The 18,422-nt window shown below is 60.9% G+C and overlaps 7 protein-coding genes across 7 annotated transcripts; 4 read left to right on the top strand and 3 right to left on the bottom strand.

Annotated features, from left to right (window-relative positions):
- Nucleotides 1-86: 86 nt before the first annotated feature.
- Nucleotides 87-6,118, top strand: SDRG_02810 (hypothetical protein). The gene is made up of 10 exons (XM_008608412.1): nt 87-512; nt 558-673; nt 721-970; nt 1,019-3,415; nt 3,459-3,615; nt 3,723-4,192; nt 4,234-4,494; nt 4,541-4,732; nt 4,788-4,913; nt 4,962-6,118. The coding sequence occupies exons 1-10, from the start codon at nt 141-143 to the stop codon at nt 6,063-6,065; spliced, it is 5,445 nt and encodes a 1,814-aa protein (XP_008606634.1). The 5' UTR covers nt 87-140; the 3' UTR covers nt 6,066-6,118.
- SDRG_02809 (hypothetical protein) lies at nt 6,105-7,098 on the bottom strand. The gene is made up of 3 exons (XM_008608411.1): nt 6,502-7,098; nt 6,347-6,454; nt 6,105-6,298 (listed from the first exon to the last, which is right to left on the bottom strand). Exons 1-3 carry the CDS (start codon nt 7,065-7,067, stop codon nt 6,283-6,285), a joined length of 690 nt encoding a protein of 229 aa, XP_008606633.1. The 5' UTR covers nt 7,068-7,098; the 3' UTR covers nt 6,105-6,282.
- Nucleotides 7,099-7,457: 359 nt separating this feature from the next.
- On the top strand, nt 7,458-8,149 carry SDRG_02808 (hypothetical protein). The gene has a single exon (XM_008608410.1). It carries the CDS (start codon nt 7,495-7,497, stop codon nt 7,975-7,977), a length of 483 nt encoding a protein of 160 aa, XP_008606632.1. The 5' UTR covers nt 7,458-7,494; the 3' UTR covers nt 7,978-8,149.
- A 605-nt stretch (nt 8,150-8,754) lies between these two features.
- On the bottom strand, nt 8,755-11,145 carry SDRG_02807 (hypothetical protein). The gene is made up of 4 exons (XM_008608409.1): nt 10,849-11,145; nt 10,089-10,799; nt 9,791-10,033; nt 8,755-9,747 (listed from the first exon to the last, which is right to left on the bottom strand). Exons 1-4 carry the CDS (start codon nt 11,084-11,086, stop codon nt 8,801-8,803), a joined length of 2,139 nt encoding a protein of 712 aa, XP_008606631.1. The 5' UTR covers nt 11,087-11,145; the 3' UTR covers nt 8,755-8,800.
- Nucleotides 11,146-12,037: 892 nt separating this feature from the next.
- Nucleotides 12,038-15,546, top strand: SDRG_02806 (PEK protein kinase). Its single transcript, XM_008608408.1, has 3 exons — nt 12,038-13,932; nt 13,976-14,038; nt 14,090-15,546. The coding sequence occupies exons 1-3, from the start codon at nt 12,109-12,111 to the stop codon at nt 15,449-15,451; spliced, it is 3,249 nt and encodes a 1,082-aa protein (XP_008606630.1). The 5' UTR covers nt 12,038-12,108; the 3' UTR covers nt 15,452-15,546.
- A 157-nt stretch (nt 15,547-15,703) lies between these two features.
- SDRG_02805 (hypothetical protein) lies at nt 15,704-17,356 on the bottom strand. The gene has a single exon (XM_008608407.1). The coding sequence runs from the start codon at nt 17,307-17,309 to the stop codon at nt 15,795-15,797; it is 1,515 nt and encodes a 504-aa protein (XP_008606629.1). The 5' UTR covers nt 17,310-17,356; the 3' UTR covers nt 15,704-15,794.
- Nucleotides 17,357-17,372: 16 nt separating this feature from the next.
- SDRG_02804 (hypothetical protein) lies at nt 17,373-17,719 on the top strand (the record flags this gene model as incomplete). Its single annotated transcript, XM_008608406.1, has 2 exons — nt 17,373-17,377; nt 17,510-17,719. 2 exons carry the CDS (start codon nt 17,373-17,375, stop codon nt 17,652-17,654), a joined length of 150 nt encoding a protein of 49 aa, XP_008606628.1. The 3' UTR covers nt 17,655-17,719.
- Nucleotides 17,720-18,422: the final 703 nt, after the last annotated feature.

Here is an 18,422-nt window from a genome sequence, read left to right as displayed (position 1 = left end):
AAGCGAAGCGTACCGATCAAAGAAAATGCCGACAGACAAAAGTGATTTTTAGAATTGGCTGAAATCCTCACAGAGGAATTTGGTTACGACTGGCAACCGCGATACGTTTCACGAAAGCGATAGCCTCTTTACGTTGTAAAATGTCGGGGTCGGTGGACGAGCCAGCGTCACCGAAAGCTGCGATGCGCTTTGGCGCGTCGTACTGGAAGCAACAGCTCTTGGAGGCCAAAGATAAACTCAAAGCGACCTTGACCGTACATGGCCGAGAGCTCCAGACGATCCAGCGCCACCGACGGTGCGACACATCGATGCGGCTACCGACCGCAAGCGCGCTCGAGGACGCGCGGTCTCTCGTGCTTCGGCGTCTCATTGCACCAAGCCTGGCGCTCCAAGACGAGCTATGGGTCGAGTCGTCCTTGCATTCGGCGGTGCCAGCGCACGACGCTATCGTGGACGACGTCTCACGCTATCTCGTCGATCGAAGCGACCGCCTGCGGACGCACCGCGCCAATGTATACGATCCGCTACACATAACACGTCTAACGCAATGGTGCTAGACACTCTCGCGGCTCTCGCGGACCCATCGCGTTATGTCCGAGCTCGTCGCCGCCCTTGACGCCGAGGCCAGCTCCATCCAAGCCGACGAAGCTGCAACGACCTTGGCACTGGCGCGGTACATCCCGTATCTTGCTATCGCTGTAGATTGACGTGGGACGATAGTCTCAACGACACAAAGGCAGCCGACGTCGACGATCTTGGCCGGTACTTGAGCTTTCTCGAGGCCCAGCTCCGACACACAAAACTGACGGCGCGCTTTATGACGCACCTCTCGTGGCTTGCGGAGAGCCACCGCCCGTCGCTGCTTCGACGCATGCACGCTATGGTGCAGTGCAGTGCTCCCGCGTCGCCAAGTCCCGAGAGCGACGAAGCTGGCAGTCGCGCGGACGCCCCGCCGATCTTTCTTGTTTCGGTACTCTCGTACTATGAACGCGATCTGCACGCGCGATGATGCGTGTAGGCTGCGGCAGTTGACGTGGCCATCATCAACTTTTTGCGCAAACTGGGCTATCACGATGACCGCCCCGAGCTCGAGTCGGACGACGACCTCCTGCACGCGGTGCGGCAGCTCTTTCCGATGCATTTTGCCTCGCATTGGACACCGTTCGTCGATGACACGCGCCGCGTCACGCGTATGCGCACGACGTGGTCGCTCGGGTCGCTTTTTCCAATCGCGTCACACTGGGCGCGTCACGAGGTGAACACCCATCCGCCCGACATGCTGCTCGACGCCGAAGTGCACTTTGCACTTGTCCAAGATGTCACGCGGGTGATGGAGCGACTTGAAACGCTGGCGACGACGCATCTCAAGCGGTCCCACGCCACGCTCGTCGACGCCGATCTCGACCCGCCACCGAGCGACGCCAAGCTCAAGAGCTATTACCTCCTGCGGCACCTCTATGTACGCCACACCAAACACCGTTTTCTCGAGCTACTCAACGTCGCGTCCTCGATCGAGCGCCATATCTGCCTCGACGCCGCCAGCACCGGGCGGGATGCGTACGACGTCATCTCCGAGCCGAATTTGATTGTTCACAGCACCGACGGCGGTGTTCTCTTGTACGACGCTGCATGGGAGGAAGCGATGGCGCTCGACCGCCACCTTGTCGCCATGGGCAGTCGCTACGTGCGCAACGCGGAGCAAGAGAGTCGGACCGCGCCGATCGTGGACCGTAGCAGCACCCTTGTTGACTTGTACGATGCGGCCATGTACTTTCTCGAAGCCAACGTTCGGTTGCTCTACGACGTCTTTACGCGCCTCTATCTGCGCGTGACATCGCCCGTCGCCCAAGCCACACTTCGCCAAACGCTTGTGACGTGGGTTCATACGACCCCCCTTGTCGATAAGGACGCCTCGTACTTTTGGGATGCCTACTCGTTTCAGGTCGTCGTGCGGGACGTGCAGCGGCAGCTGCTGGTGGACATGGAAGCGCGCCTTGTGCCGACGCTTGCAGTTGACGCGATGGCGTTTTCACCGCTCGAGGCCATCGTCGACGTGGTCCAAGCACTGCAGACGGCGTTGCTGGCAGTCGAGACACGCATGCCGGCGTCTCGGGTGCTGCACAAGCTCGCGCTGGACCGCGCCGTCTTGGAACACGCTGTCGTGCTCTGGCACCGCGTTTTGGACGAAGACCACGGCTACACGAATGCGTCGAGCTCGTTCTGGACTACGTCGCGCTACGTGCAGTACTACACCGACGACACGACGTCGTCGATTGTCGCGGAAGCTGCGCGGGATCTGTCGCGCCAAAGCGGTGGCGATGCAGACACCACAATCAAGTACATCGGGCGCGCCGTGCGGTTTGTGCAGCGTCAAATGGACCTGAGTCGGCTCGTCTATGCGTCGGCGCACGTCGACGCCATGTCGCGCGCGAGCTTGGTGCCTTTTGCACTCACACCAACAGCGGCGACCGAGTTGTACCTCGAGCACCCGGTCGCGGTTGAGGCGCTCGACTTCGCTTCGTGGCCGCGACTGCGGTGCATCCTCGACTGGGTCCAAGTCCAAATCAACGGCGACGCGCCCTTGGCGTGGCTCGCGGCGACTGTGGTCGCACAGCGCGCCGAGCTTGCGTTTCAAGGCGCGTGCCTCCGCTTCAATCGGCTCGTGCTGGACCCGCTCGACGACTTTGAGATGACGTACGAGGCGCTGTTTGAAGCGCACATCGCCAAGCAGCTAAGGAAAGTGGAGCTCGACGCCAACCACCAGAGCTTTCTCATGCACCTCGAGAGCGCAGTGGGGCGGCGGCTGCTAGCGGAAAAAGTCCGCGCGCGCGTCAACGACGAGCGCCACACACTGCGTCCACTCCTCGTCCAGCCCGAGACAAGGCGTTCGTGCATTATCGCCGAGCTCAACTCGGCGTACGCGATCAAAGTCGATACGATGCATGCAAGCGAGAGCTTGGAGACTCTCATGCACGATACCCTCCGGCTCTACAATGCGCAGTTGCTCGAGGACGTGGCCAATGAAACGCTTGTGACGCAGCTCTGCCACGTCATAGCGAATCTCGATGTGATTGGCCGCCGCGTGCAGGCACCGTGTGGCAACCCGTTCGTGCCACCACAAATGGCGCCACTCGAGCGCTGGTTTCTCGACGAGCTGGTGCCGCTTGAAGACAAGTTGTCCAAACCGACCGAAACACTTTACGAGGCAAAATGGATACCAGGCGATCTCTCGCAGCTCTTGCACTTGCCCCGCGCACAGCGCATTCTGCAGTACTTTCAAACGACCGAGACGCTACTTCGCCCGACACTGTTGCTGTACCTTCGCTTTCAAGACATTGTGCACTGCCTGTGCTTTCGCGCGGTTTTGCATCGCCACGCCGTCGACGATGTTTTTGGCAACGAAGTCCGCGAACTCGTACGTCCCCCCATCCCATGGCCCCGATCTACGGCGACTGTAGGTGCACCAGCTGCAGCACCAGTGCGCGCCCGCCGAGCCGCTCGCCGTGGTCCTCGACTGGCTTCACGCCAAACGCGAGACGTCAGTCACATGCGTATGGCTCACGCTGCAAGCCCTCTTGCGCGACCCGAGTGTCGTCCCGCCGCTTCAGCAGGAAGGTACGTTGCCTCTTCCCACTCGACTTGGAAACCTCACATCGACTGGACTCCTAGGTGTGTGTACCTAGTCTTGTGACCGAGATTGCTACCATTGGCATGTACTCTAGGCGCGTGGGTTGTCGCGACGTACGGCAAGCGCAGCGCGATGCCGGGTGTCACGTTGCTCCGCGGTCTCCCCGATGCCGTCGTCCAGAACGCCCGCGTGCTCTTTAAACGCCTCGAGGCTCGCTGCGTCGAAAACAGCGCCGGGAAGGCGTATCTGCAGAAATTCGAAGCCTTCTTGGGGCTGCGCGCGAGCTACTTTGCGCAGCCGACGTCCGAGAGTGGCGAGGCCACAGTAGGTCTATGGCGCGTGCTGACCACGGAAATGGCCGCGGGCGATGTCCCCAAGAAGCAGCTCAGTCGGCAGCAGCTCGATTTGGACGTACCCGACGCCCGCATTCTCGACCAGTATATGGACAACCTGCGCAACTACTTGGAGCTCTGCCTTGTCAACGCCGACAGGGCACAGTGCACGGCGATGTTCCATCATCTTATTGCATCACCCTCGCCGCCGCATGACACACAGCATGCCACGGTACGTGTCCTCTACCACAGCAGGTCACACGCCTCTTCTAGTCGGTGCTCGTTTCGGACGTGTTGCGCAACATCGCGGCCCCGAATGCGGACGTCGAGGCGCTGCTGACGCGCTTTTGCAGTACTGTCCACACCGCCAGCCAACGGGACGCCGCTACTCGACTGCAGAGCGTCGAGCACGTCAACACGCAGCTGCGGCACGCCGTGCGCGTTTTGGAAGTCTCGCAGACCGACTTGATCGCAAAGTTGGCGCGCGCAGCACACGAAACCGAGCACGACCGCACGACTGCCGTTGTGGACAAGGTAGATGCGCGCGGCATTCTTCCAAAGCGCATTCGAATGTCTCTAGTCGTATGCGATCGTATTGGACTTGGAGCGCGCGCGGCACGAGCTCGGGCGGTTGGCCCACGAAGGTGACGTCCAGCGCGCCAACGTCACAGCGAGCGTCCGCGCCGAGTACGAAGCCAAGCTCCGCGACCTCTCGAGCGCGGTCATTGCCAAGCACGCCAAGTTTGACGAGTACCGTGCGAGTGTGCAAGCGGTAGATGCCTCTTGATCTATAGTTACATGTGCAATGTGGGCTATATGTTTGGTAGGACTTGCGCCAGCAGATTCACGCGCAGCAAAAGGCCTCGATCGAGTCCTTCATTGCATCCGGGGCAGTTCCGATGCAAGACAAGAGCCACCTCGTGCGCGGTGTGCGCGCCAACGAAGAAATCGATGTACACATCCCTCTCTCTTCCGACGTTGTAGTGAAGCAGGGTGTCTAGCTCATAATGGACGAAAACACCAACTTGAAGCACGCGCTCGTCAAGGTGCGCGCCTTGTACGAGCTGCGGGAAGCGTCGCTCGTCGCGGGTCACGAGAAAGCGCTTGGCCTCTTGCACGCCCAGCTAGCGAAGGCCAAGGTGGCGCAGCATGAAAAGACACGTCTCGAGGTGCAGCTCGAGGCATCGCGGGCCGAGATTGTGAGCTTGCGCAAGCAGCTCGCGGTCGTCGCGCTGCCCGGTTATGCGACCCGCGCATCGGCCTCGTCGACCGCCGAGCCATTCGAGACGACGGCACCGACGACGGCACCGGCGTTCTCGGCGCTTTCGTCGTTTACGCAGCGACTGCGCACCCGCCGCAGCAGCGTGGTCGCTGGTCGAGCGGACGCGTCGGCCGTCAACCTTGTCGGCAGCCCGGCGAAAGACCCGACGCCACCGAGCAAGGACGACGGCACAAACAACGACGTCGACGCAGAGGACGACGACGACGAGAGCAGCGCTGGCGTCTCGGACTCGGATGGCCCGGGAATCGACGAGCCGGAGCCGAAACTCCAGGAAGAGAACGTGGCTGTCATGCGAGCGCATTACGAGCGGGCGACACACCACATGCAGATGGAGATTCGCCGGCTCCAGGCCCAAGTCAAGGCCGAGATGCGCCTCAAGGCGTCGGCGCTCGACCAGCTCACGCACGCCCGCGCGCACGCGCAGGACCTCGTGCAGACCGAGTTGCAGCGACTGAACGACGAGGCTGTCGCCGCCAACGCCAAGCACGCCGACGCAGTACGCGAGCTTACTGCGCTGCAAGAGCTCACGGCGCCGACACCCGAGCCGTTCCGCCACACGCGCATCAACGCGAGCCGCCCGAAATCGTCGATGACGCGGGCGTTCCAGTCGCCGATGAAGCCGATGGCGCGCCCGCAGACGTCGGGGTACGCGCGGCCGGGGCCGTCGTCGCGACCTCTGCGCAGCAACCAGGCCACGGTCGAAGCCATCATGGACGCCCGACCCAAGTCGGCGTACTCGACCAAGGTCAAAGCAGTCATCCAGCACGAGATCGAAGGCGTCAACCAAGCGCTCATGCCCCGTCTCCGACCGCTTTACCGATAATTCGTAGAGTATAGGACATAGTGTACATCGGAAACGACATATTGTGAAAAAACATGATTTTTTGTGTAAATTTACGGGACATTTATAGAAAAACGAGAAACGAAAGCACACAACGGGGCTACTGGTACAAGAGAAAAGAGGTGGAGAGGAGGAGGAGGGCGCAGCCTCGTATGGAGTGCGTCGAGTTCCGAGTTGAGCTCGGCGCCGTGCACACGCCTTAGACACCGTCCTCCCTGGGCGCACACCATCCGTCAAGCTATAGCCGTCGTGGATCGCATTACCAGTCCATCTCGTTCATGACTTCGTCGCCGTCGTCATAGTCTTCGTTCTCGCTCTCGTCGGCCGTCTCCATGGCCTCGTCGTCGTCCATGTCCGTGTCGCTAATGATACTACACGTAGCATCATGAGCGCCTGCTGTCGTCACATAAGCGTTTACCTTCGGGACATGCACGTAAAGTACAAGATCTTCTTGGCCGTCTTGTGGTAGAAAAAATAGTTGAACGACCAGAGCGTGCCATCGCTGAACGGGTCCGAGCAGCCGTCCATGTCGGGGATGTAGCTGTAAATCTCGCAGTCGCGGGGCGAAATCGCGCCAAAGATCGAGTCCCACAGCTTCTCGAGAAAGCCCATGTCGTCCATCTCGACAATCTCGGCCAGCTGCGCGTTCACGCCGTTGACGACCATGCGCAAGTCGACCTCTTTCTGGAACTGCTCGGGCTTCAAGTCGGAAAAGTCATAGTCCGGAAACGACGCGTTCATCGTCGAGATCAAGTTGATGAGCAGCTTGCGCGTGTTGGCGTCGGCGAGCGACCCGAGCGGGTTGGCGCTGGCTTCGCCGACCGCCTGGTACTGCAGCTGGAGGCTCTTGGCCAGCTTCTTGTCGGCGCCGGCCTTCTTGCACGAGAAGCATTCGATGCGGCCGTTGATGACCCGGTCGCCGACGCTGACCTCGCTCATGGCCGCGTTGGCCCAGTCCAGGCTCGGCTCCTCGAGGTACTTCATGCTTCTTCTTGGTGTTGGACAATCTTTTTTTGGAAATACCCGTCTATTTGCGCAATTTTGCAGTATAAAAAAGAGTCGCCGCCGGTTAAGCGCCTCTTTTTATTTAAATGCTCGCCCTTTCACTTGGTCTTTGTATGTAGATGTCGCAGAACATTCTCACGCGGCTTAAAAAAGCGTATCCACAGCGTCGCGGCAGATTCGCGCAAGGCAGCGTATCCGGACAACCGTTCCACCTCGTGCTGGGGTTTGTATGGACGTATCCGGATACCAAGAAGATTCAGCGTGCCACGTGGTGGGCTTCTTCAAGTGGGACCCCGGGTGGTATATTTTAAACGATCGGCTGCGTTCGTTGTGGTTCTTTGTAGGGATAATAAAAACAAAGACTTTTTAAAAAGGTGCAGACGAGGGTCGGGGCCCTACGCAAACGATGAAACAGGCGCATCGAAGCAGCTATCGAAGGATGCGCATCGACGAGGCCAAGACCGACGCCGACGTCGAGACGGTCTTTGCCGTCTCGGCGGCCGTCTTTGGCGGCGACGACGACGAGAAACATGGCCTCGCCGAATGGCGCCGCCGTCGCCAGGTGATGCATGGGCGCATCTTCTACGTGCCATCGGACGACGGCAGTGTGCTTGGCTTTGTCTTTGTGCATGCCCATGCAACGTCTGCAAAGACCATGCACGTGTGGATCGCTGCGACGCATCCGTGCGCACGGCGCCAAGGCGTCATGCGGCGCTTGTTTCAGCACTGCCGTAGCACCTTTGGCGGCGACCACGAGCGCCTCACTGTCAATACGTTTCCCGCCCGCTTCCCGCACATGCCGCCGTTCCTTGCTGCGCTCGGGTATGCGCCGATTGGCATTCAAGGCGAAAAGCACTGCTACGCCCTCCAGCTCGAGCCTGCAGTGTAGAAGTAGCGTCACCCAACGAGCTCGTGAGGCTCTCGATGCAGCCGAGACACGACCGACGCACGCAGTATGTACCTAGGATCCCCAGGACGTGTAGACGCGTGGCGACATGACGGCAGCAACTTGATCTTTTGCAAACAAGATTGTGTGGCCCAAGTTGCCCTTGCATCGGCCAGCGAGCTCGTTCACTACATGGAAATCTCTGGAGGAGGACATAAGGAGCTGCTGACCAGGCTCGTATCGCATTGCGGCCAACCATGAAGCCAAGGTATGAAGGAGATAAGCTTAGTTGGCGCCAAGCCGTAAGGCAATCGAGCGTACCTGGTATTTCGAGCCGATCCGACGACGGAGAGAGCTTCGTTTGGCTCACGCACCAAGCTAGCTGGTCCGGAATGCAGCGGGCGACACCACTGGCCCATCGTCGATGTCCTGCGTTGAAGCGTCTTAGCTCTGATGGACGCAAGCAACACCCCACCTCGGCAATGTTCTTGCGTGCCAACCGACTCGCAAGGGTCTATCAACAGCAACCCTTGCGACTGGACACCATAGAGAGCGTCTCAGCGTCTCCACGAGCGAGTGTGCCATACACTGGCAGTCGAGAGAGGACATAGAGATCGAGTTGGCGCGACTCGTCTTGCATTGCCAAGCATCGGACGTCGTCCTTGCGCCGGTGTATCTGTTGCTACGATAGAAGTGCTTCCGTAGCTTTGCACCGACCGTGAAAGCTCTGGTTGCATGTCATCGTGGGCTCAACCACAATGGCTGGCGTCCACCAAGCCTCTCAAGCGCCTTGTCGGACGAGGACATATCTCTATTCTAAAAGCCATTACGCACAGCGCTCGAGGATGGCGCGGATCGAGGCGTCCGTCGTTGAAGCCCAAAGCATCTCCATCGAGAGCTGGACATCGACTCGGAACGACGCATCGATCGAGTCGTCTTGGACCACAAGTGCGCACGCTCGGCACGCCTCGGCGCTGAGTTCGACGTTAGAGTCAATCGCGCGGCCAAGGACCTCGATCGCGTCAGTGGCGTGGCGGGCCGAGAGCGCGGCCACCAACGCACGGCTCAGCAACCGCGGACTCGTCCACGGCAAAACGCCGTGCGGCAAGCTGCGCAGAAAGGCAAGCACCGAGACCTCGGTCGGTGGCATCGTCTCCAGCACGTAGTCAACATCCACGTCGCTGAGAGGCGGGAGGCCCGCGGGTCGCTGCTGGAGCAACGTTGTCATTGTGCGTGCGTCATTGCAGGTGGCGCAGAGCTGTAGCACGGCCGAGTGGAGCGTCGCAAGGTGACGACCAACGTCTTGCTGCGTGTACTGCGTCGCGACCTCGGTGAGGATCGAGGCCGACTGCTGGTCTCGCAGCGCAGCGTATGTCAAGAGACCAAACACGCTGTCGTCGAGCTTGACGGCTTCCGTCCACACGTAGCAGCGCCAGAGCTGCAGGGCTTGGTCCATCTCGGCGGCGGTCGCACTGCCGCTTGGGCGAATCCGCAAGAGGTCGGCCACGCCACGGGTGAGCGCCACCGGAGCGTTCTTGACCACGCGCGGGTACGCTTTGTAGAGCGAGTAGAGGCTCCAGTGCGGTTGGAGACTGCGAAGCACGCTACTCATGTCGTCTTCGGTCGCCTCCAAGTGGTAGTACTGCAGCTCCTTGAGAAGCAGCTCGACCGCCTCGTGAGCGTTCTGCGCGCACATGAACTGGAGCAAGGCGCCACTAAAGTGGTACCCCGCATCGTGGACGTCAGTTTGGCGGGCCGTCGCGACCTTCCCATCTACGCGATCCGAGTGAGCTACCAGACGGCAACTCAACGGCACCTAAAAAGTCGTCCTTGTAGCGAGCTTTGAAGCGGTGGCGGTGCAGCAGCCCGGCGGTCGCCCCCGCGTGGCCATAGGCGACGTCCAGAATCGAAATGCCACGGGACTGCGCATGGTCGAGCACGCGCGTCGCGACAGTTGGGTGCTGGAAAAAGGACGACGCGCTGACGGCCAGCGACAGCGTCCGAGTCGTTGCGGGCAGCACGGTCGGGTACGCCTCGAGGAGCTCGACCAAACAGTGCTCTAGCGATGAACGAAAATGTCATCGAGTCGTATCCACGACGGCGTCCTGACGTACCAGATACTGGACGCGACGATGGCAGGAGCGTGTGGTACAGCACGAGGGCTTCGTCGATGGGCAGCACATACGCATGCGTCTCCATAAACGCGAGCACGTCTGCGACCACGTCGTACTGCTGTTGCGTACACGCGTGGATGAGGAGAAAGCCGAGGACGTTGGTTTGTGACGCATCGGCGAACGCGCCCTGGACGAGGTCCACGTAGCGGCGTTGGACGTGGTCGATGGCGTGGCCAGCACGGAGCATGGCTACGAGCACGTTGGCATGCGTGGAGAGCGGAAGCGGCCCGGGTGCGGACGCGGCCACATCGAGAAGCGTCGCGTACGCCCTTGCATCGAAGAGCGCGCGCAAGACGGCAGGCGCGATCGCTGTCTCGAGCGTCACGTGCAGCGGTGCCAGGAGCGGCGCAATGTCGGCCACAAGATGCGGCGCGGACTCGAGTGCAAGGCGCAAGACGGCGTCGACCGAGAGCGTTCGCACAGTATGGGGGACGAGGTCGGCGTCCAAGGCCGCGAGCTGCACGAGCGCGTCGACGGCCGTCGCCGCGTTCGACGTCGCCAGCGCCGCCAGCAGCACCTGCTGTAAGAAGAGACTGGTCGTGCGCGGGAGGTACGTGGGTTTACGCGCAAAGATCTTGGCGTACAGCACGTCCAGGACGATGCTCGATTGGTGCGATGCGTTCAAGCGAGCCGCCTCCTGCCACAAAAAGCCTATCATCGCATTGAGAACCAAGCCTGTGGTAGGCGTCACGCAGCGCACGCTGGTTCTTGGGGTTCTTGAGGATCGTCTTGGCCTTCTCAAAGGACTCGCCGTGGAGCGTCGGCGTGCCATGGCGGTCCGACTGGTCCAGCGCGCGGGCGAGGCCGTCCGGGAAGACCTGCTGCATGTGGGCGGCCACCGCGCGCTGCAGCCCAAGGCCGTCGGCCATTGCATGCATCGCCACGCGGCCACGCGCCAGAGACCGCAGCGGCGTCGTCGCGCGAAGGAACGGCTGCATGGCGCTCTGTCGTGTTTTTGTCCGCTATGAATCCACTCGATTTGATTGGTTAAAAAGACGCGATAGATTTTGTCCAATCCCATGGCATCAATATCAGTTGGACCTTTGGTCGGCAAGTACAACTTGTCGACAACACGTGCGACAACAAGAAACAAATGTATCGACAGGAGCGCAGAGTCGTACGACCACGTAGCACAGGGTCCTACCTATGTCCCGGACCGACATGCGTCTGCACCAGAGGCGTGGCGAGGACAGCAATGCATCCAAGGCCCATGAACTGGAACCTAAATGATGGACCCTAACAGTCCTTCTGCTGCGGTAGTGTGTACACACCCACAACGTTGCCGGCGCCGCCCACCGCCGGTCCGAATCCGTCCAGGCGTCACGCCAACGGTACCACCCAGCCTCAATGCGATGCAGCCTCTACGCCGCCGTGTTGACGTCCAGAGCTACTATGCCATCCGTGCTCGTGAACCTTGCGGTAGCCCATGCATGCCACTTCAACTCCACCGGGAACACCGTGGCCCGCCTCATGCCGGAGCGTATATCTCCACCGCAGTGTCTGATCCGACAACGACCAGCGCGGACGGTAGATACGCAAGGGACGAGCCGCGACGGCCGTGGGAGCAGCGGCGGTAGGTACACCGCAATGTAATTGGCTGGTCGGCTCGCGTTTCCACGAACGAGGGTTTCGGCGTGTGCCACGTGGTGGCCCTTGGTTCGCCAGCGCTGACGTGTTGCTTCGTCACCCGATGGCGCCCGTCGCGACGGCGTCCAAGCGGCGCAGCGACCGAGGTGGACAGCAAGCAATGGGCGAGCTCGAGGTCGACTAAGGATACGTCGATGACGCAGCGTGGCGCTGGATGACGCAGCGTGGCGCTGGATGACGCAGCGTGGCGCTGGATGACGCAGCGGATTGGCGCATCCGCGTTAAATTGGGCCAATCGCACGCGCCGGTGCAGTTTTTCACGGGCAAATAAATACGGCGAGCTGTTTTTGGCAAGAACAAGGTTTCCTTGAGCATGAGCCGCTTGGTCTGGCTCGTCGGCGCCGCGCTCCTGCAACGCGCCGCATGTAGCCTCGAGGCCGTCGACGTGCGCGACCGAGCCATCTTGCTCGCAGGCCATGTGAGCGGCCAGCTCGTCGCCTTTGACGCGTGGACGGGCGAAGTCATCAACTCGATCGACTCGGGCGGCCCGCTCGTGACCAACTGCCGCCCCGAGTTGCTGCGCGGCGCCTTGCACCCGCGCATTCCACGCTCGATTGGCGCGAATGGCGCGGCACCGGCGACAGATGTGGCGCTGGCGTCGTCCTGGTCGGCCGAGCATAGCTTCCTCCCCAATCTCGCAAACGGCGGGCTGTTCCACTACGAGAAGCATGCGCAGCAGTGGAAGCAAGTCGAGCTCTCGACCGACGAGCTGCTACAGGCCAAGACGCCGCTCCGCGTCCGCGGCAGCCCCGAACTCGCCGACGTGGTGTTTGTGGCTGAAAAGACGCAGAAGCTCTTTACGTTCGACGCGCACACGGGCCAGATGCACCCGTTCTTCTCGCCCGACGCGCCGTCTGTGCTCCTCAACGACGACGACGACGACGGTCCGACGGCGCGCATGCTCTTTGGGCGCGTCGACGTCACGACCAAGATGGTCAACGCCCTCGACACGACCGATTTCAAGTGCGTCACCGTGTCCGAGTACTTTGTACAGTTTGCGTCACACGCCACGTGCCAGCGCGGTCCGTCACCGGCGTATCGAAGCCCGTACATCGACGTGTCGCGCAGCGACGCCGGCACTTCGCTCTCGATCTACGACCCGCACTCGCACGCGCTGCTGTGGTCCTGGGACGCCAATGGCGCGCTCACCATGGTCTACGGCATGCTGCCGCACTACGGCGTCAAGTTTTACGACTGGTCGCTGACGCTCAAGGACGACTCCCACGACGACGAGGCGTGCCCGCTGGACGCCGAGACCGACGCGATCACCGATCTCGACAACGTCTGCGAGCCGAGCCCGACGCAAGACGACCTTGTTGTGGGCCGCGTCGCAGGCCAAATGTACCTGCTGCCGTCGTCGCCGCCCCCACGCCCAACGTCCTCGAAAAGCATCAACTACACGGGCCGGCGGCCGTGGCAGTCGGTCGTCATCGACGGCAAGCAAGGCGTCTTCATCTCGTCCAACAGCATGCTATGGATCTGCGTCATGGCTGTCTCGGTGGCGCTGGGCATTGCACTTCTCCTGTACTACTGGCGGTCCAAGACACCGTCGGCACCGTTGTCGCCGATGGCTGAGACGCCGACACCGCCGTCGGCGCCCAAAGCGTCGCCCCGCATGTCGCCCAAAGGCTCACCGACCGCGACGTTCCTCGGCAGTCCAACGCTCTTTCGCATGCACACGGAGGACGACGTGCACCTACCGTCGCTCGTGACCATGTCGCCGGGTCGTATCCAGCGGTCGGTCTCGTTTGGCGGCTTCCCGTTGGAGCCATCGAAATGGAAGATGCCCGAGCTCAAGCTCGGGCACCGCCTCTCGACGGACGAGTCGGAGGCGTCGCAACGGTCAGCTCAGAGCGACACCTTGCATGCAACCGGAACGCCGCCGACGTCCAGCACGTCGTTGGCACCGATGACACCGACGCTAACCACGACGGTCGTGCTGGACCAAGACTTTCGCAAAGTGCTGCCGTACATTTGTCGCGGGCGGTTCGCCAACGAGTTTGACGAGCTCTCGGTCCTTGGGAAGGGCGGGTTTGGTCAAGTCATTCTTGCTGAGAACCGACTGGATGGCCGTCGCTACGCTGTCAAGCGCATCGGTCTCTGCCTCAAGCACCAGACCAAAGAGACGCTCGAGAAGGTACGCGCTGCTGACACGTCGTCGTCACTTTGAAGTGTGCTAGTTTTTGCGCGAAGTCAAAATCCTCGCTCGGCTCGATCATTCGTACATTGTGCGCTACTACCAGGTAGAGAGTGCCTCCTTCTGGCGCGTCATGTTGACGCGCGTCTCGGATTAGGCGTGGCTCGAAGAGCTCGGGGAGGCCGACTCGGTAAGCTTTGCCGCGAGCTCCGAAGACGCGTCGAGTCCGCGCTGGATGTCGTCGACAACCGACTACTCGAAAGGCAACATACTTCAGCGCCGCTTCTCGTCCGACGACGATGACTCGCCGTCGACCCGCCAGCGTCCCAAGCGGACGACGTTCTTTCACATTGGCGACGACGACGACGACGACGACGACGACGATGACGATGCGAGTCGCGACTCGCTGTATGCCCCGGCGCCGCACCTTCACGACGACGACGACGGTGGCTTTGAGTGGGAGGCCAGTCCCAACGACGACGACAGCAATGACGCGTCGGCGTCGATGGCGCAGTGGTCGGAGAGCGATCTGACGCGGCCGACACACGAGCCGCGGTCGGCAGTACTCGACACGCTCCGCTCCACGACCAACGAGCGCATCGACCACTGGCTGTACATTCAGATGCAATATTGCTCGGCCAAGAGTCTCGCCGACGTCCTCGCAAGCTCCGACCGGGTCGTCGACGTCCCCCACGTCCTGCGCGTGTTTAGTCAGATCGCGTCGGCGCTCGAGCATGTTCATTCGCTTGGCCTTATCCACCGCGACCTCAAGCCGGCCAACATCTTTGTCATGGACGAGGCCGTGCAAACTATCAAACTCGGCGACTTTGGCCTCTCCCGGTACGCCGGCAGCACGGGTCTACCGGACGCCGGCGCGTCGACGACGACGACACTGCTCCAAGAAGACGACGACGACGCGGACGACGACGACGATGAAAAGACGGCGGGCGTCGGCACGTACCTCTATGCGAGCCCCGAACAGATCTCGGGCGAGCTCTACTCGGCCAAAGCAGACCTCTACTCGCTCGGCATGATCCTCTTTGAGCTTGGGCACGCGCCGTTTGGGACCGCCATGGAGCGCATCGTGACGCTGCGACAGGTGCGCGACGGCAGTATCCCGCCCGAGTGGTTACCACAGAGTCCCGAGATTGTGGCGTTGGTCCGCCGTCTCGTGTCGCTCTCGCCGGCCGAGCGCCCGACGGCCAAAGATGTTGTGCAGTGGTGCCATGCGCAGACCAAGGCCAAGCGCCGGTTTGACGCCAACGTCCACTTGCTGCAGGTGCAAGCCGGTGTAATGGACGACCCGACGTTGTACCACACGTTGCTGCTCGCGCTCTGCGAGGTCATTCGCGCCACGAGCGGTAACGTGTGCATTCTTGCGTGCGGCCTCCAGCAGCACAGCACCCGCGGGCAGCTCCTCGAGTTTTCGCTGCAAGCGGACGACGACAGCACGATCGACGACGTGCTCAACGCGATTGCCCGTGTCGACGGCGTCGCCACTGTGGAAAAGCTCCACTAGACCCGAGCGCCAACCAGTTAACTTAAAAAACGTAAGAAACGACCGAGGAGCACAAGGGATCGAACCTTGGGCGGCGTCTCCTTCCTATGGTGCGACGTGTGTGCTTCTAGACAAGCAAACGAGCTGTTGTGTACGCAGCGAAGGACATGTGTCACCTCGAGTGCGACTACTGTCACCTGTCTGTCTCGTGTGGCAAGATATGGTGGGTGTCGACGACCTGCTTGCTGCACTATCGCGTCAAGGCGAAAGATATGGGAGAAAAGAACTCTTATTCATGGATGGGAGGACGCAGGAGACGTGTCCCTGTTGTCAGTGGTGGTGGTGGTTAGGGGTGGCGATGGAATTATTGGCCCCTCTCCGTACTAGTAGCGACATGGATGGTGATGAGTGCTCCTTGGCGTCCTACGTGTGGCTGGCCGTCCCGACTGTTGGTTTTTTGAACAGTCCAATCGAGCTTGGCCAGGCGCCACACCAGCAGGACGATCTTGGCGCATTCGCCCAGGGCATTGGCCGCCCAGTACCCTCGCAGTGCGTAGCGCCACTCAAACACGCAGAGGTACGTGAGCGGAATAAAGAGCAGCGACGCGCCGGCGTTTTTGACGACCAGCGCATACCGAGAGAGCTCGACGGCGTTGGCGCCCGAGCTCAGAAGAAACCGGAAGAAGATGAGGCCAATGCACAGGCCAAACGGCAGTATTGCGCCATCGCACAGGTCGAGCACGGCTTGGTCGGACGTCCAGAGACGAACGACTGCCTTGTGCACGGCGGCCAATACACTTAACAGCAGCGTCACCATGACGGCCATGAGGTAAATCCCGAGCACAAGGTACGCTTTCGCATCGGGCAGGCTCCCCATGCCAATGCTGCGGGCCATGAAGATTTGAGTCGCGGCCGAGAAGCCGCTCACGCACGCGTACACGACACCAAAAAGGCCAAAGAGGACGGCATTCGCGGCCGAGTAGGCCGGGTCCAGCGTGCCGAGGACCATGCCCGCAACGGTCAAGCTCGCCCAGTCGACGGCCGACGACGCCCCCAAGGGCAGCGCGAGCGCCAAAAACTTGGTCCAATGCGCCTGATCGACGGCAACGCGGGTCCAGCCGCCCCAGTACGGTACGTGGTAGCGCCGCCACACCATTGTGTAGACGCCAAAGAGAAGCAGTTGCATGCACGAGCTCACGACAGTCGCGAGCGGCGAGCCGACAAAACCGATGCCCGCCCATATGCCAGGAATGCCGTTAATAAACACTTGGTTGAGAAGCGCGTTGAGGATCATGGCGATAATACTTGTGATTGTTGCCGACTGCACAACGTTGATGGTTGCAAAATACGCCGTGAGGCAGGCGTAAAGGTACCGCGGAAGAAGGCCGGTGGCGAGCACGTCGCCATAGAGTTGGCCAAACGCGATGGTCTCGTCATCTCGCATGGAAAGGCCGACGAGGGGACCCACAAAGAGGTGCACGAGCCCGACAGGAAGGCACGCACCCTGTGCAAACAGAATGGACGTTTGCAGCCAGACGCCAATCTCCTTGTGCTCCCCGGCACCGTACGCGTGCGACCCGAGGATCGTGATGGCGGGAATTGCGTATTGCACAAAGTTGAACGGGACATTGATCCAGAGGTTGGCGAGCGCGGCCCCCGCGAGCTCTTTCGTGCCGAGGTGGCCAAGGAACGCCGTGTCTGTCACGAGCAAAACGCGCCGAACCATTTGGTTGACCGAGAGCTGGATCGCCATCGAGAGGAGCGACCTAAGTGGCGACTGGAGACTATCGCGCGCACGGCTTTCGCGTGCGTTCGCGGACAGAGCCTTGGGGAGGAGGTTCTTAGCCTCGACGCCATCGGCGCTTTTACTCGTGCGCATACCACGTCGCGAAGCTGTCAACGCACAGCTTTTGGCGGGAACGGTTGGCACTCGTATCTACAAATGCAGTACGTAACGCCCCAGCAACCATTCGTGGACTCCAGCTTGATCGCCCAGCTCCCCAAATTCTAGTTTCGGCCGAGAGTTTTCAGAGCATGGCTCTGGAACTTTGCGCAAACACCACATGTAAACATCGCTAGAGTCACCTCCGTGAACTGCCTCAACGGCTACGGTCTCTTCAACGGCGGCGGTGGCGGCGGCAACACCAACACCAACACCAACACCAACACCAACACCAACACCAACACCAACACCAACGGTGGCGGCGGCGGCGGCTGGGCCTAAGCATCTCTCCTCGTCGTCTCGTGCATCGTCAATATCTACTATGTCAATACAAGTCCTTTTCTTCCATCCATCTCGCTTTTACGCCTCGACTTTGCTACCTTTTACGCCTCGACTTTTCGACTTTGCGAGCCAGTGTCGAGCTTTTTGCCGTCGTCCAGCGCCGTTGCACTGTCGTGTGAAAAAGCCATTTCGGAGGACCTCGCTCGCCAGCACGGCAACGGCTCGGCGCCGAGATGACCAGTCGCAACGTTGTCGCGACGTTGTTGTGACGTTGTCGCGACGCTGTCGTCACGCTGTCGCGACGGCGCCGGTCCGGCCTATGCCTCACTGCCTCACTGCCCGACGACCCGACCGGTGCTTGGCGCTGCAACCCTTGTCACCGGCGTCCATGTCGCCGCCACCCGACGACGCAATGATCCCGGCGCTCTCGCTATCTTTTTTTAGTTGTCCAAGATTTCAATCCCAGCCATCTGATTGGTCCATTCGGATACTGCCAGACGCACACCGGTGTCACGGTCGCATCGAATCGACGCGAGCGACGTACACACGTCGGTGCATCGTAGAACCCGCTCGCTACTAGAGACCACACATGCCAATATGAACTTCGTTCTCTCAGTCGGCGCCTGCCTACTGTATGTACTGTACAAGAGCAAACGGCCGTCGGCGACGTTGCACGATCCCTGTGTAGAGTCGCCGCCGTGACCATGCAGATCACATTGCGTCGAATCCAGCGCATGAGTGGACAATGAGCCAGAGTTTCCGAGTTTG

The sequence above is a fragment of the Saprolegnia diclina genome (assembly GCF_000281045.1).
Source record: "Saprolegnia diclina VS20 unplaced genomic scaffold supercont1.6, whole genome shotgun sequence".
NCBI classification, from domain to species: domain Eukaryota; phylum Oomycota; class Saprolegniomycetes; order Saprolegniales; family Saprolegniaceae; genus Saprolegnia; species Saprolegnia diclina.
The sequence above is the reverse complement of the archived record's forward strand: the minus strand, read 5'-3'. Positions and strand labels throughout refer to the sequence as shown.